This window comes from Balaenoptera musculus, chromosome 10, assembly GCF_009873245.2.
Source record: "Balaenoptera musculus isolate JJ_BM4_2016_0621 chromosome 10, mBalMus1.pri.v3, whole genome shotgun sequence".
NCBI classification, from domain to species: Eukaryota; Metazoa; Chordata; class Mammalia; order Artiodactyla; family Balaenopteridae; genus Balaenoptera; species Balaenoptera musculus.
Window position 1 is genome coordinate 89,424,581 of NC_045794.1, and position 14,800 is coordinate 89,439,380.

A 14,800-nucleotide genomic window follows, 5' to 3' on the forward strand; every position below is an offset into this window, starting at 1 on the left:
CCATCAAACTCTTAGAGGAAAACATAGGCAGAACACTGTATGACATAAATCACAGCAAGATTCTTTTTGACCCACCTCTTAGAGAAATGGAAATAAAAACAAAAATAAACAAATGGGACCTAATGAAACTTAAAAGCTTTTGCACAGCAAAGGAAACCATAAACAAGATGAAAAGACAACCCTCAGAATGGGAGAAAATATTTGCAAATGAAGCAACTGACAAAGGATTAATCTCCAAAACATACAAGCAACTCATGCAGCTCAATATCAAAAAAACAAACAACCCAATCAAAAAATGGGCAAAAGACCTAAATAGACATTTCTCCAAAGAAGATATACAGATGGCCAACAAACACATGAAAGAATGCTCAACATCATTAAGCATTAGAGAAATGCAAATCAAAACTACAATGAGATATCATCTCACACCGGTCAGAATGGCCATCATCAAAAAATCTACAAACAAAAAATGCTGGAGAGGGTGTGGAGAAACGGGAACCCTCTTGCACTGTTGGTGGGAATGTAAATTGATAGAGCCACTATGGAGAACAGTATGGAGGTTCCTTAAAAAACTAAAAATAGACCTACCATATGACCCAGCAATCCCACTACTGGTCATATACCCTGAGAAAACCATAATTCAAAAAGAGTCATGTACCAAAATGTTCATTGCATCTCTATTTACAATAGCCAGGACATGGAAGCAACCTAAGTGTCCATCGACAGATGAATGGATCAAGAAGATGTGGCACATATATAGAATGGAATATTACTCAGCCATAAAGAGGAACGAAACTGAATTATTTGTAGTGAGGTGGATGGACCTAGATACTGTCATATAGAGTGAAATAAGTCAGAAAGAGAAAAACAAATACCGTATGCTAAGACATATATATGGAATCAAAAAAAAAAAAAAAGAAAGAAAAAAAATGGTCAGAAAAACCTAGGGGCAAGACGGGAATAAAGATGCAGACCTACTAGAGAATGGCCTTGAGGATACGGGGAGGGGGAAGGGTAAGCTGGGACAAAGTGAGAGAGTGGCATGGACATATATGCACTACCAAACATAAAATAGATAGCTAGTGGGAAGCAGCTGCATAGCAGCGGGAGATCAGCTCCGTGCTTTGTGACCACCTAGAGGGTTGGGATAGGGAGGGTGGGAGGGAGGGAGATGCAAGAGGGAAGAGATATAGGGATATATGTATATGTATAACTGATTCACTTTGTTATAAAGCAGAAACTAACACACCATTGTAAAGCAATTATACTCTAATAAAGATGTTAAAAAAATAAAAAAAATAAAAGTGGAAGTTCGGATGGATGGATAAATGAATAGTTGAATGGATGAACTGATTAATGCATTTAAATTATAAGTATTCAAGAAGAAGATGCATGGCCACCTTGATGTAGAGCAAGAAAGTCTCCATCGTCCAAAAAGCTGCCTCCTCATTCTTTTACTCTGGCCTGTTGCCATGTGTTAATTGAAATGTCAAAGACTAGTTTTTCACTCAAAATACTCTAACACACAGCTTCCCTGTCAGTAGCACCCGGTGCTGAGTTTTATCACCACCACATGAAACTATGCCCACGAGTGTCACTGCTATATAACACTGGTAAACAAGGGAGACAGATGCTTTTCAGAGAACTCCCAAATGGCCACAGTCCATGGTCCTGGGAGCCAGATGATCTTCAAAATCTGATCAACCTCTGACATTTCCACAGCTACCCAAGACCTAGCTGGAGGTGGAAAATACCTCTTAGGAGGAGTCAGGGACTGAAGCAGAAACTCACAAGCCCTGCAGAGCCCCAGGTGCACTTCACTGCAGAGATTAGAAAACTGGGAAACTGAGTCTTTCTCTCTCCTCTTAAGCCCCTGCGAGATGGATGTAGCTCAGAACTCTATGGGGAAAGTTGCAAGGATAATGCAATAAAGACAGAACGCTGGGAGAGGAGGGAGGGCACAGGAAGTAACCAACAATCTTGTAAGGATATTTAACTGTGCTTGCTAGTGACAGGGAAGAGGAAAGAGAGGGGGGAAAGCACAAACCACAGTGGGGCTTACATGACGAGGCTTTACATCATGGGAGGTCAGGAGAGAGAGCAGGAAAGCCTGTACAGCATCTCCACGTGGGTGTCCAGTGGGTGTCTCAAGTTAAACATAACCAGAGCTGAACTCCTGATCTTTACCCCAAACTTGACCCTCCTGCAAGGTTCCCTATTTCAGTAAATGGTAAACCCCTCCTTTCAATCATGTAAGTCAAAAACCTTGGACTTGTTCTTGCCTCTTTTTCTTACACCTTACACCCAATTGGCAACTCCATCAGCTTTTCCTTCACTTCTCCTTTTTTTTTTTTTAAGATTTTTTTTTTGATGTGGACCATTTTTTAAGTCTTTATTGAATTTGTTACAATATTGCTTCTGTTTTATGTTTTGGTATTTTTGGCCGCAAGGCATGTGGGATCTTAGCTCCCCGACCAGGGACTGAACCTGCACCCCCTGCGTTGGAAGGCTGAAGTCTCAACCACTGGACCGCCAGGGAACTCCCCTCCTTCACTTTCTAGCATCTCCACCATAACTACTCTGGTTCTGCCCTGGCCACTCCCTACAGTCTGTTCTCAACCCACCAGCTGGAGTGACCCTCAGAAAAGGTCAGGTCACATCCCTCCTCAACTCCAAACCCTCCAGTGGCTCCCATCTTGCTCAGAGTAAAAGCTGAAGTCCAGATTCGCCTACGAGACTCCACCCAGCCTGCCTTCATCACTTCTCTGGCCTTATCACCTACTGCTTTCCCCTCACTTTCTCCGTTCCTTCCTCCAACAAGCCAAACCCACCCCCTCAGACCTTTGCCCTCACATCCCCCCTGCTCTTCCCCCAGGATATCAGCCCTGCTCCCAGGCTCACTTCCTTCAAGTCTCTCTTTGAATGTCCCCTTCTCCATGTGACCCCGCTACCCCACCCAGCACTCCCCATCCTCCTTTCCTGCTCTGTTTTTCTCCATGGCACTTACCACCCAGCTGGCTACATATTCTAATTATGTATTTGGAACACACATACCAAGATGGCAAGGATTTCCAGTATTTTGCTACTGGATCCTCAGTACCTAGAACCGTACCTAGCACCTAGTAGGCGCTCAGCTAATCCTCACTGAATGAATGAATGAATGAACAGAGTATTTTCCCTTTGTTTTTTCTGCAGCTTTTCTTATTTATGCCATCAGTGTTAGAGCCGCACCATCGCCCCAGTGTCCCTGTGTGCCACGCACCATGTACAATGCCTTAATAACATCATGGCTGCCTCTGTGCCCTGCTCTAAAGGCTGACACTCCCTGACCTAGACTTTAATTAGTCCCCTTCACTCCTGAGCTGACTGCGAGGGAAAGCTGGCTGTATCTGGCTCATGTGGGGAGGACCGCGTGTGGGGTCACCTTGGACTACTTCCTCCTTCGTGACCGCCCCCCCCCCATCCCCACCTTGTCCCTGCCTCTCTGCCTCAGTGCCCAGCATGCACACCGGATACAGTTTTCTTACTGTCTCAGGATTTCCTCTCTGGACTGAGAGCTTCCTAAGAACAGGAACTTCTTTGAGTCTTGAGATCTCAAAAGTGGCATTTGAGTTGGGCCTTGAAGGATGAACATGAACTTGCTGGGCACCTGTCAAAAATGGAGATAATAGGTATAGAGATGAGGGAGAGGAAGAAATGGACATCGTGTGTGTCGACCACTCTTTCTAGAATTTCAGCTGAGAAAAGGGAAGAGAGAGAAACAGGGTAGCTGGAAGGTAAAGGTTTAGTTTTTAAGTCCAAACTTTTTTTGGCCCAATGCCCTCAATGGTCGACCCCTGCCTCCTGGTCCAGCCCCTTCTCCCAACTTCTGCACCCTCTTGTACCCTCTGTTCCAGCCACTATTATATGCAAAGCACATACCTCTGGGCCTTTGCTTTTCCTTGGAATGTCCTTCTCTAATCATCATCATCTTTATAATCATGATCACATTTGTTGAGCTATTTATAGGGTCCAAGATTTACGTGTATTAACTCATTTGATCTTCCAGTGGCCTTATAAGGATTGTACAATGACCATTCCCGTATTATTCACAAGGAAACGGAGGTCCAGGGAGGCTAAATAGCATCCCTGGGCACCATTGCTGTGAAGTAGCTCAGATGCAATTCAACCTGAACGTTCATTCGGGCTCCGGAACCCACACTCTTTCAACTCTGCTGTAAGGCATCTGCTTCCCCAGGTCCCCTAAGCTCCCCTGGGAAGCTGCCCTGAAGCTCCCAGGCCAACTTGGTTTCACCCACTGCACTCCACGGGGACTTCATGCACGCCTCTGCTCTGTGTTTCTCCCATAGTGGTTCAGCTGGTGGGGGCTCTGTCTCCCCTGCCAACCGGGAGCCTTTGAGAACAGAAATGTGTCCTACTGTCTTCATGGTGCTCAGTATTGGTGGTTGAATGAATGAATGGTCCATAGATATCTTCATATTCTTTTAAGGTTGGCATGCTTATTCCACCTGTGTACGTCAGCCTCCACGGATGGGCATGTTATTGAACCCATTCCTGAAAATTCTCCATCTTTGTGTTTTCTACCTCTTATTTCTTTTGATGGTTTGGCTTCAGACTTCCTAAGAACTTTCCCTTTGAACATAATTCATTATGGGGCGGGGCACGGAAATGAACCATGGTCTGGATGTATCCTAATTGGAGTACGGCATGCCTTTCACAGATGAATGTGGTTGCCAAGCCAGTCCTGAATTTGTTTCCCACTGCCAAGTCTCTTAAAATAAAAAGGAATTTCCAAGCCGCTTGTACAAACATTTAAAAAAATCTGATAACTTCCTATCTTGTTTCTTAATAAACTGAACAGTAAAAGAAAACACTCTGGCACCGTGTTATTGAATTTCTAAATCTTTACCTTCAAAGAACTTCACTTGGATTATTAGCAAACATTTATCGACCCCCTTTTTTGTGACAGGTTGTCCATGCAGATTATCCCCTTACAGCCTCCCAACCATGCTAGGAGGTAGATAGTATCAAACATGTTACAGAGGGAGAAACAGAGGCTCAGAGAGCCAAGTCGCAAGCCCCAGGCCACACAGCTGGGAGACGGCAAGGCGGGAATCTGAACCCAGCCAGGTCTGTCTGGTGCCAGTTCGAGGGCTGGTCTGCTGCATCCCAGCTGCTTCCTTCCCATTTCTTAAAGCTGGGACTGGTGCCAGGACGCTCCACTTTAAATTCTGGGGATAACTTAGCAGAAAACAAAGCCTAGCTTGGCAAGCAGGACGTAGGAGAGTCTGTTCCCTTCTCACAGCCAGACACAGGCAAGGCAGAAGCCCAGCCTGGGTCCAGGGTGCCAAGACCTACGTAGCCTCCTCCTCCTCCATCACCACCATCAACATCAAGGGGAGAATGGATGAGTGCTGATGGCTGTCTTATTTGGTTTTCTCTCGGTGGGTAAATAGCATCCTAGTCCAGTGATAGCATGGAGACACAGAGAAAAGCTGAGAGGAGAAAAAGGATGGCGTGGTTATATTTGCCAAGGAGCCATCCAATCGTATAGGAAGGTGGGCATTCAGGGAGGCAGAATTGCCCTGATCGCCCCATCGGAGACAGAATGCCAGATGTGGTTGGTCCAGGGGCCCACCCAGAGGAGCGGTTTTCATATTTTCTGTTCTAAATGCCCTAACCAAAAAGTTGTCTGTCTCCAGTCGCACAAGGTTTTGGAAAGATGATCTGCAAGACTATTTGAATCCAGACATTAAATAAACAAAACTGCACATTTGTGGGAACAGGCCATTTAGTAGACGCTTACTATAGGCTGGAGGCCTTAAATATTTATCTAGTTTAATCACTGCAATAAACTGATGCAGTAGATATTTTAACCCCTCTTTGCAGACACAGAAGCTGACTGCGGATCTGGGAAGTGCTTTGTCCAGGTTGCCCAGGGGACTGGGGCAGGATTGGAGCCTGGCTCTGTCAAGAGCCCATGGTCATGCCTGGCCCCTCTGTCCCACCTACAGCCAGTCAGTCCCAGGTTGGTTATGGCTGGAAATGTGGACATTCAAAGGCATTGGTTCATCCTCCTTTAGCACTGGCCAACCCCTTTGAAAATGTGAATGGATTTTCCCTTAGACAATGTACAACCCACCCCAAAGTAATAGATTTCAGTAAGGCCATGACCCCTTCAACATAGTGGACCCTCCCCTGTGATCACCTGCTCTCCAGGGGAATTATTTCCTTTAGGTCCAAAGTCATATTTGAACCTTAGGTTCCCCCTGTTTTTAAACTTGAGTCTTAATCACCAGGCTGTGGCTGTCCTTGGCTCCAGTAATGGAAATTGATTAGTGGTCCAAAACGGAGGCCTGCAGCTAACACTAAAGTATGATACTGGGACCTTCTTAATGACCTAGTTGATTTTTATACAAAAAAATAAATGACTCTAGTTTATGTGTGTACCCCATATAAAGTCCTCAAAACAAAAGAAAAGAAAAAAAAGGAAAACCCTGGTATATAACCTTTGCATAATAGGTTAATTATAGATTCCCCAAATCCTAGTACTCTAGCTTTCAAAGCTTCTTGGAATAATTATATTTTCACATTTAAATTTCATAACCCTCTAAAAGAAGGAGGAATAATTCTGAGGGAAATTATTTATTCTTATGATGAAGCATAAAGTAGTCCAAAGCTGGGCTTATACACAGTAACTGACTTTCATCTCAGTTAACATATGTCAAGCACATACTATTGCTCAGCACATGCAAAGTAAGTTCTTTAGTACACATTGTCTCACTTCATCCCCACCCGCAGCAGCACCATGAGGGAGGCAAGGCCATTCCTATCACTCCCATTTCACAGAAGAGGAGACTGAGGTCCAGAGAGGCTCTGTGACCTGCCCAAGGTTAAACATGGGTGGGAAGTGGCAGAGCCAGGACTGAAGCTCTGGGTTCCAGACTCCAAGTCCCGTTTGCTTGTGCCTCAACCAACATGTGAAGCAATGTTTCAGATACAGGCCTGGGATAAGAACTTGCTGCACATAATACAATTACCGAGAAAGCAATCCTGTGAGCACATGTCAGGGCCATTTGTACTTCATCCTCCCTGACATTCAGGGCTCACTCGCAGGTCTCCTTTGCTGTGAAGCCCCTGATCACCGCCCCGTCCCCCAGCGGAGGCCCTCATCCCCTGAACGTTGGGTCACTTGTCACACTGGGTCACGGTCATCTGGTGTCATTTGCCGTGAGCACTGTTAAGGGTAGTAAATCTCTGAATTAAGAGTCAGGAACGTCAGAGGCCTCAGATGAGGGATTGCCCCAACATTCATTGCCGTGGCAACGGCTACTTGCCTTGGCCTCTGACCAGATGTCTGGGCAGGTGAGCAAGCAGGAGGAAACAAAGATGACTCAGGGCGTCCCTGCCTGGGGTGATTGGGGGTGATGACTCAGCTGCTAAGAGAAAAGGACAGGCAGGAGGCCAGCCTTGGATGGTGGGCATTTCTGTGAAGGTCTTGTCTTTCCTGAAAAGCTGAGGGTTCCTGAAGTGCAGAGATCGCCTCTCAGCCATCTCTGCGTCCCGTGTGGAGCCTGGCCCAGCGCTAAGTAGTGTCCAGTAAATCGTCAATCTGTATTGTCCAATTAATGCCAACTTGTGAACTGACCCAGCCCACAGTGTTTTTCAAACTGCCAGTCATGACCCACTAGTGGACCATGAAATCACTTTTGGTGCTGCAGACAGCATTTTTTATTGATAAGATAGAAAAGAAGTGAAGAGTGAAAAGAATAAAAATTGAGAGTGCCTCATACATAGTAAGGATCAGTGTTATTTTTCATGAACTTTTTTCACGGAAAACATGAAAAGTGTGTGTAGTAGTGGTGGTGGCGATGGTGGATGTGTGTGTGTACTGGGTCATGATGTAAAATACATTCTTTTTTTTGTAGTTTTTAAAAATTTTTATTGGAGTATAGTTGCTTTGCAGTGTTGTGTTAGTTTCTACTGCACAGCAAAGTGAATCCACTGTATGTATACATATATCCCCTCTTTTTTGGATTTCCTTCCCATTTAGGTCACCACAGAGCACTGAGTAGAGTTCCCTGTGCTATACAGTAGGTTCTGATTAGTTATCTATTTTATGCATAGGGTCAGAAGTGTATATACTGTATCAATAGTGTATATACTATATCAATCCCAATCTCCCAATTCATCCCACCACCACCCCTTTCCCCCTTGGTATCCATACATTTGTTCTCTACGTCTGTGTCTCTATTTCTGCTTTGTAAATAAGATTGTCTATACCAATTTTTTCAGATTCCACATATATACGTTAATATACGATATTTATTTTTCTCTTTCTGACTTACTTCACTTTGTATGACAGTCTCTAGGTCCATCTACGTCTCTACAAATGACCCAATTTCGTTCCTTTTTATGACTGAGTAATATTCCATTGTATATGTGTACCACATCTTCTTTATCCATTCCTCTGTTGATGGACATTTAGGTTGTTTCCATGTCCTGGCTATTGTAAATAGTGCTGCAATGAACATTGGGGTGCATGTGTTTTTGAATTACGGTTTTCTCAGGGTATATGCCCAGTAGTCAGATTGCTGTGTCATATGGTAATTCTATTTTTAGATTTTTAAGGAACCTCCATACTGTTCTCCATAGTGGCTGTACCAATTTACATTCCCACCAACAGTGCAAGAGGGTTCCCTTTTCTACACACCCACTCCAGCATTTATTGTTTGTAGATTTTGTGATGATGGCCTTTCTGACCAGGGTGAGGTGATATCTCATTGTAGTTTTAATTTGCATTTCTCTAATAATTAGTGATATTGAGCATCTTTTCATATCCTTGTTGACCATCTATATGTCTTCTTTGGAGAAATGTCTATTTAGGTCTTCTGCCCATTTTTGGATTGGGCTGTTTGTTTTTTTGATATTGAGCAGCATGAGCTGTTTGTATATTTTAGAGATTAATCCTTTGTCAGTTGCTTCGTTTGCAAATGTTTTCTCCCATTCTGAGGGGAGAAAACATTTGCATTTTCTCCCATTTTTGTCTTGTGTATGGTTTCCTTTGCTGTGCAAAAGCTTTTAAGTTTAATTAGTAAAATACATTCTTATTGAGTCTAAAATTTTTGAAAAACAATGGTTAGAGAACAATCTCAGTAACTTGACCAGCTTCCTGATTATAGGAACATTAAAATCTAATGGTCATTTGCATTTTTCATCCATTTATTCATTATTCATTAAAAAAAATCTACTATGGTTGCCTTCTCCACTGTGTCAGCCTGTTAGGTGTGAAGGTGAAACATTCAGAACAAGTGACTGGTTCAGTGTGGCTGGAGCCACTAATTAGGCAGCAGGGGCCAGAGGAGGTGTGTGATGGGTGCCACCTCATGCCTGCCCATCTTCAAAGGAGAAGCCCTTGGTTTGTTTGTTTTTTTACCATCTTTATTGGAGTATAATTGCTTTCCAATGGTGTGTTAGTTTCTGCTGTATAACAAAGTGAATCAGCTATAAATACACATATATCCCCATATCCCCTCCCTCTTACGTCTCCCTCCCACCCTCCCTATCCCACCCCTTTAGGTGGACACAAAGCACCGAGCTGAGCTCCCTGTGTTATGCAGCTGCTTCCCACTAGCTATCTATTTTACATTTGGTAGTGTATACATGTCAGTGCTACTCTCTCACTCCGCCCCAGAGGAGACTTTGTTTGCTGAGCTTTTGTGTTTCGAGCAGGGTGAGAAGTGGACTTGAATTTTTTTTTTTAAACATCTTTATTGGAGTATAATTGCTTTACAATGGTGTGTTAGTTTCTGCTTTATTACAAAGTGAATCAGTTATACATATATATATATCCCCATATCTCTTCCCTCTTGCGTCTCCCTCCCTCCCACCCTCCCTATCCCACCCCTCTAGGTGGTCACATAGCACTACCAAACGTAAAATAGATAGCTAGTGGGAAGCAGCCGCATAGCACAGGGAGATCAGCCCTGCTTTGTGGACTTGAATTTTGACCTTTGTGTTCCGTCTGTCCCCTCACCCTGACAATTGGCTTAAATAATTCAGCACCTGTATATTGATACTGCTTTATTGTACCCCAGTTGTTTTGTCATTGGCGGTCTTGTTTCTCCAGTGAGTTTGTACTTGAATACGTCTTCTGCTTCTTTTCCATCTCCTAGCAGGATTGGGAATACTGTAGGCACTCAGTAAGTGCTTCCTACTTATTGATAACTACTTTTGCTCAGGTCCCTGCTAAGATATCCCTTTATTCCTCATCTTCTCCTACCATAGAGCATGTGTCATTTGGCTTTGTGGTTATGTGTGTAACAGTCCATCTCCTTCACTTAGACTGTGAGCCCATTGAGAACAGGGAGTATGTGTATTCTGTCCATCACCGTATCCTCAGCCCCTAACTTAGCACAATGCCTGCCTTGTTCATTGTCTCCTCAGTGATTGACACTTGGTAGGTGTATCTGTTAGTTATCACCACAATAATGCTGAGTAGCAAATAACCCCAGTGACATATTAAATTACCATTTGCTTCTGTGGGGCGGCTCTAAGCTGCAGATTGTTACTAGATTGGCTCTCTCACCTTTCTTAGACCAGCAGGCTAACCAGGGTGTGCTTTTCTCATAACAATGGCAAAAACACGAAAGAACAAGTTCAGCCACACAGGTACTTTTCAGGCCTTTGGTTCTATCATGTCTCTTACTATACCTTTGGCCAAAGTTCGTCAAGCCCAAAGTCAATGAGCAAGAAAGCACACTCTGCCTATGGAGGCTGGGGAGGATATGGGAACAGTGATTATTTCTGAATAATCAACCAAAGTAAGTTCTCAGGTTCTTGCTAAATGTTCGTGGAATGGAAAGGACGGGATGAAAATCATTGGATTCCAGGGATTTCCCATGGGTATTCACCATACAAGTTACAAATGTCCATGGGGACTTTTCACCTCCTGACATATAGCTCTACGGAGAAAGCCAGGGCCTTGTCTAACAGATAACAGCCCAGCCACCCAGAGTTAAATTTGCTGGGCAAGTAAAGCAAGCTCTCAGAAGAATCCCAGCAGAGACTTCCTCCAGGGCACTCGGGGCAGCAGCTGCCTCTGGGGCAGAGAGTGGGACAGTGACCGCTGGATTCTCTGCGTGGAAGGAATCCCTGCCAGGTCTGAGGAAATGATTTTCTTTTGTGTCCTTTGGAAATGTGTGCATACAGACGAATGCCACCGTGTTTGTTAAAATCAGCAAAAGACCTTTTAAAAGAGCTAGACATCGTTTCTAAGAGGATTCAGAGCCTTGGTTCCCATGTTGGCTTTGTGGTACCAGCCCTGGTGCGGTTTGAGGCTGTGCAAGGTTTTGCACCCCTCCTTTGGTTAACTGAACAATAACAATCTATTTTCCTTTCACTCTCTCTCCCCACCAACCACAGGGGTACTCTGCCTGCCAGACAGCCTGAACCTTCACCGAGACCCACAGCGGACCAGCAAACCGGGAGAGCTGCCCATGTTCAGCCAGTCCGAGCTGAGGACCATCGAGCAATCCTTGTTGGCCACCCGCGTGGGCAGCATCGCGGAACTGAGTAAGTGGACGCTGGTTCTCTCACCCTCTCTGTTCCCAAGCGACCGGCTGCCCTTAGGGCAGTGCTTTGTAACCAGCCAGGGGATTCCTTTTATTGAGCACCTGCTGTGTACACACACCTGTGCTGATGGCCGTGGCGAAGACAGCAGCTCTGGAATCAGGCAGACTGGTAAAGTTCCTGGCTCGGCCTCTGATGTCAAGTTCCTACCCTTTTCTGAGCCTCAATTTCCTTTTCTATAAAATAGAGAAAATGATAATACTCAATAGTTGCGGCGATTTAGCAAGCTAATGCCCATAAAGGGGTTCAACATGGTGCCTGGCACACAGTAAATCCTGCAAATGCTATTAATTTCTACAGTGGGATCACATCTCTCCTCTATTCAGAATCCTCCACTGGCTCCGCATCTGATCCATAGGAAAGGCCAAAGTCCTCAGAATTACGTCCACCTGTGTTCCTCAGACATCTTCCACTCTCTCCCAAGGCCCACTTAACTCAGCCACACTGGCCCCTGTTGTTCCTTGGACATAGCAGGCATACCTTAGGGCCTTTGAACGTACTGTTCCTTCTTCCTGAACCACCCTCATCCTCCAGATATCCACATAGCTTGCTCCCTCGTTATCTTCAAGTCTCACCCAAATGTTACCCCTTAATGAAGCTTTCCCTAACCACCCTATTTTAAATTATAGCACCCTGAGGACCCTAATCCCTCTTCACTGCTTTACCTTTCTTCCCAGCTGTTACCCTATGACATACTCTATTTTTTTTTGTTTGTTTTTCAATAACAGCTCCACTGAGGTAGAATTCATATCCAGTTCACCTACTTAAAGTATATCATCATTCAGTGGCTTTTAGTATATTTACCAAGCTATACAAACATAACCACAGTCAATTTTAGAACATTTTCATCACCCCAACAAGAAACCTGATAACCATTAGCAATCATTCCCCTCCCTCCTTCCCCTAGTCACACTCTATAGTTTACTCATTAATTTTTTTTAATTGTCTGTTTCCCGCTACTAGAATATTTTTTCATGGAGAGTACACATATTTGTTTTGTTTGTTGTTGTAACCTCAACACCAAGAATGCTGCTTGACACATAGTAGGCCCTCAGGAAATATGAAGAAGAAAAGAGAGAGAGACAGAGACAGAGAGAGAGAGACAGCGAGACATGGGGAGAGGGAGAGAGAGAGAGAGAGAGAGAGAGAAAGGGGCAGAAAGGTGGAGAGAAGAAGGCTGGGGTGTCCCAAGTTTGAGCAATGATTGCTGTGCTTGTATATCCCCTAATTTGGGACTGTGCTTTCTGAGTCTGGCCAACCAGAGGAAAATAAAACTATTTACTTATGATCCAGTTGATTGTCAAATGACATAGCCGTGTGTTAGTTCTGGATGGAACTGGAGCATTGATCTCAGAAATGCTAGAGTATGTTAAATTATGAGTTGGTGTGATATTCTAGAAAATTCTGAACTATAAAAGAATTCAGGACCCATAAAGCAACTTGTGCCTCTTCCCCAAAATTCCCTGTACACCCGGGACAAGCATCCACCCTTGAGTATACGACATGCACCTCTGAAAAGGGAAGCAGTAGCCGATTCAAGCCATGGGGTGTCCTTATGGTCACTAGAGTTACTTCCCTGGCCCCTGAACTTGGAAATTGTGCTTGCATTCCCATCAAACCCCTGAAGTCATAAGATGCCTCCGATTACAGGATCTTCCAGCCACTGGTCAGTTGTATGATTGTTCTTAAACTTTTGCCATGGACCCCTTTGGCAATCTGATGAAGCTTATGGACCCTGCCTCAGAATAATTTTTTTTTAATTTATTAATTAATTAATTTATTTTTGGCTGTGTTGGGTCTTTGTTTCTGTGCGAGGGCTTTCTCTAGTTGTGGCAAGCGGGGGCCGCTCTTCATCGCGGTGCGCGGGCCTCTCACTATCGTGGCCTCTCTTGTTGCGGAGCACAGGCTCCAGACGCGCAGGCTCAGTAGTTGTGGCTCACGGGCCTAGTTGCTCCACGGCATGTGGGATCTTCCCAGACCAGGGTTCGAACCCGTGTCCCCTGCATTAGCAGGCAGATTCTCAACCACTGCGCCACCAGGGAAGCCCCCAGAATAATATTTTTAAATGCAAAAAATAAAGTGTATAAGTTTATAAAGGAAGCTAATTATATTAAAATACAGTTATCAATATATTTTTACCTAAACTGTGATACAGTAATTCTATGCCTTTTTTATTAGAACATTATAAAACAAGATCTAGCAGCAGCTCTGATGACCCATTATTTTGAGGTAGTGATGTGTGTGAAGGATATTTTGAGATATCTGCAACAATTGGAACGGGATAAGGAAAAGTCTGCATTTTAACAGCTCCCCAGGGATTCAGATGTAGGCGGTCCAAGCAGCTCCCTTGGGGAAACATCTCAAAGAAGAAATGCCATACTGTTTGGGACTCTGCAAATTTCCAAGACATGCCCGTGACCTTGGAAAGGCCGAATCTGGCTACAGGGTTGGTTCATGTCTGTGTGGGTGCAACCTAGGAAGAGGTCCCCACGCATTCTTCCCTGGGGTCTCAAAAGTTTGTCCTGCGATATTTTAAGGGCCCCTCCTAGCACCTGGGCTGGGGCCCTGCTGAAATCCGGTTCTTCTCTTGGAGGAAAGGATTTGCTAAACAAATCTGCACTTTACCTAAGCAGGCAGCATGCAGGAGTGGCTTGCCACGTAAATTGTCTCTAAGGACAGTTCGCTCTGTAAATTAAATGCTGTCATTTTCGTTGAATGTTGACTTTCACATATGAATTGTTGGCACACAGATGGGTGCTGCTAATTACGAATAGGTTCCCTACGTTCGTTAAGTCAGCCCTGTAGAACGTGTGCGCAGTAGCACGTTGATCAGCCACATCGGCGACAGAAGGTAATAAAATTGCCTTCTTTTCTGATCTGACTATAATTTAGACTGGCTTGCTCTGTGGTCTGAATCAATACAGCCTTGTTCTCTCTGTGTACATAGAGAGCTGTTCTTCATATTCAAAGGTTACTCTGCCAGTGTGGATTCCAGAAACCACTGTTGTTGCAGCAAAGGCTAGATGGAAAGAGTTCGTTCCCAGCCATCCCTGCTCTTCTTGAACCAGGCTGTTCAGGGTTGAGGGCAGAGCCCCTGACTATGGCCTTCTTCATAGCCAACAATAATAATAGCAGCCCCTGATGCTGTTGACCTGGTGATCTATGAAAA

General features: G+C 44.5%; 1 protein-coding gene across 3 annotated transcripts in view; it reads left to right on the forward strand.

Moving 5' to 3' along the window:
* The window catches only part of BTBD11 (BTB domain containing 11), a 305,437-nt gene that overhangs the window by 174,277 nt on the left and 116,360 nt on the right, over positions 1 to 14,800 (forward strand). For all 3 annotated transcript variants that reach the window (XM_036865462.1, XM_036865461.1, XM_036865463.1), the window contains exon 2: positions 11,425 to 11,574. In XM_036865462.1, the coding sequence (XP_036721357.1) occupies positions 11,425 to 11,574 (150 nt within the window). The remainder of the gene's footprint in view (positions 1 to 11,424; positions 11,575 to 14,800) is intronic.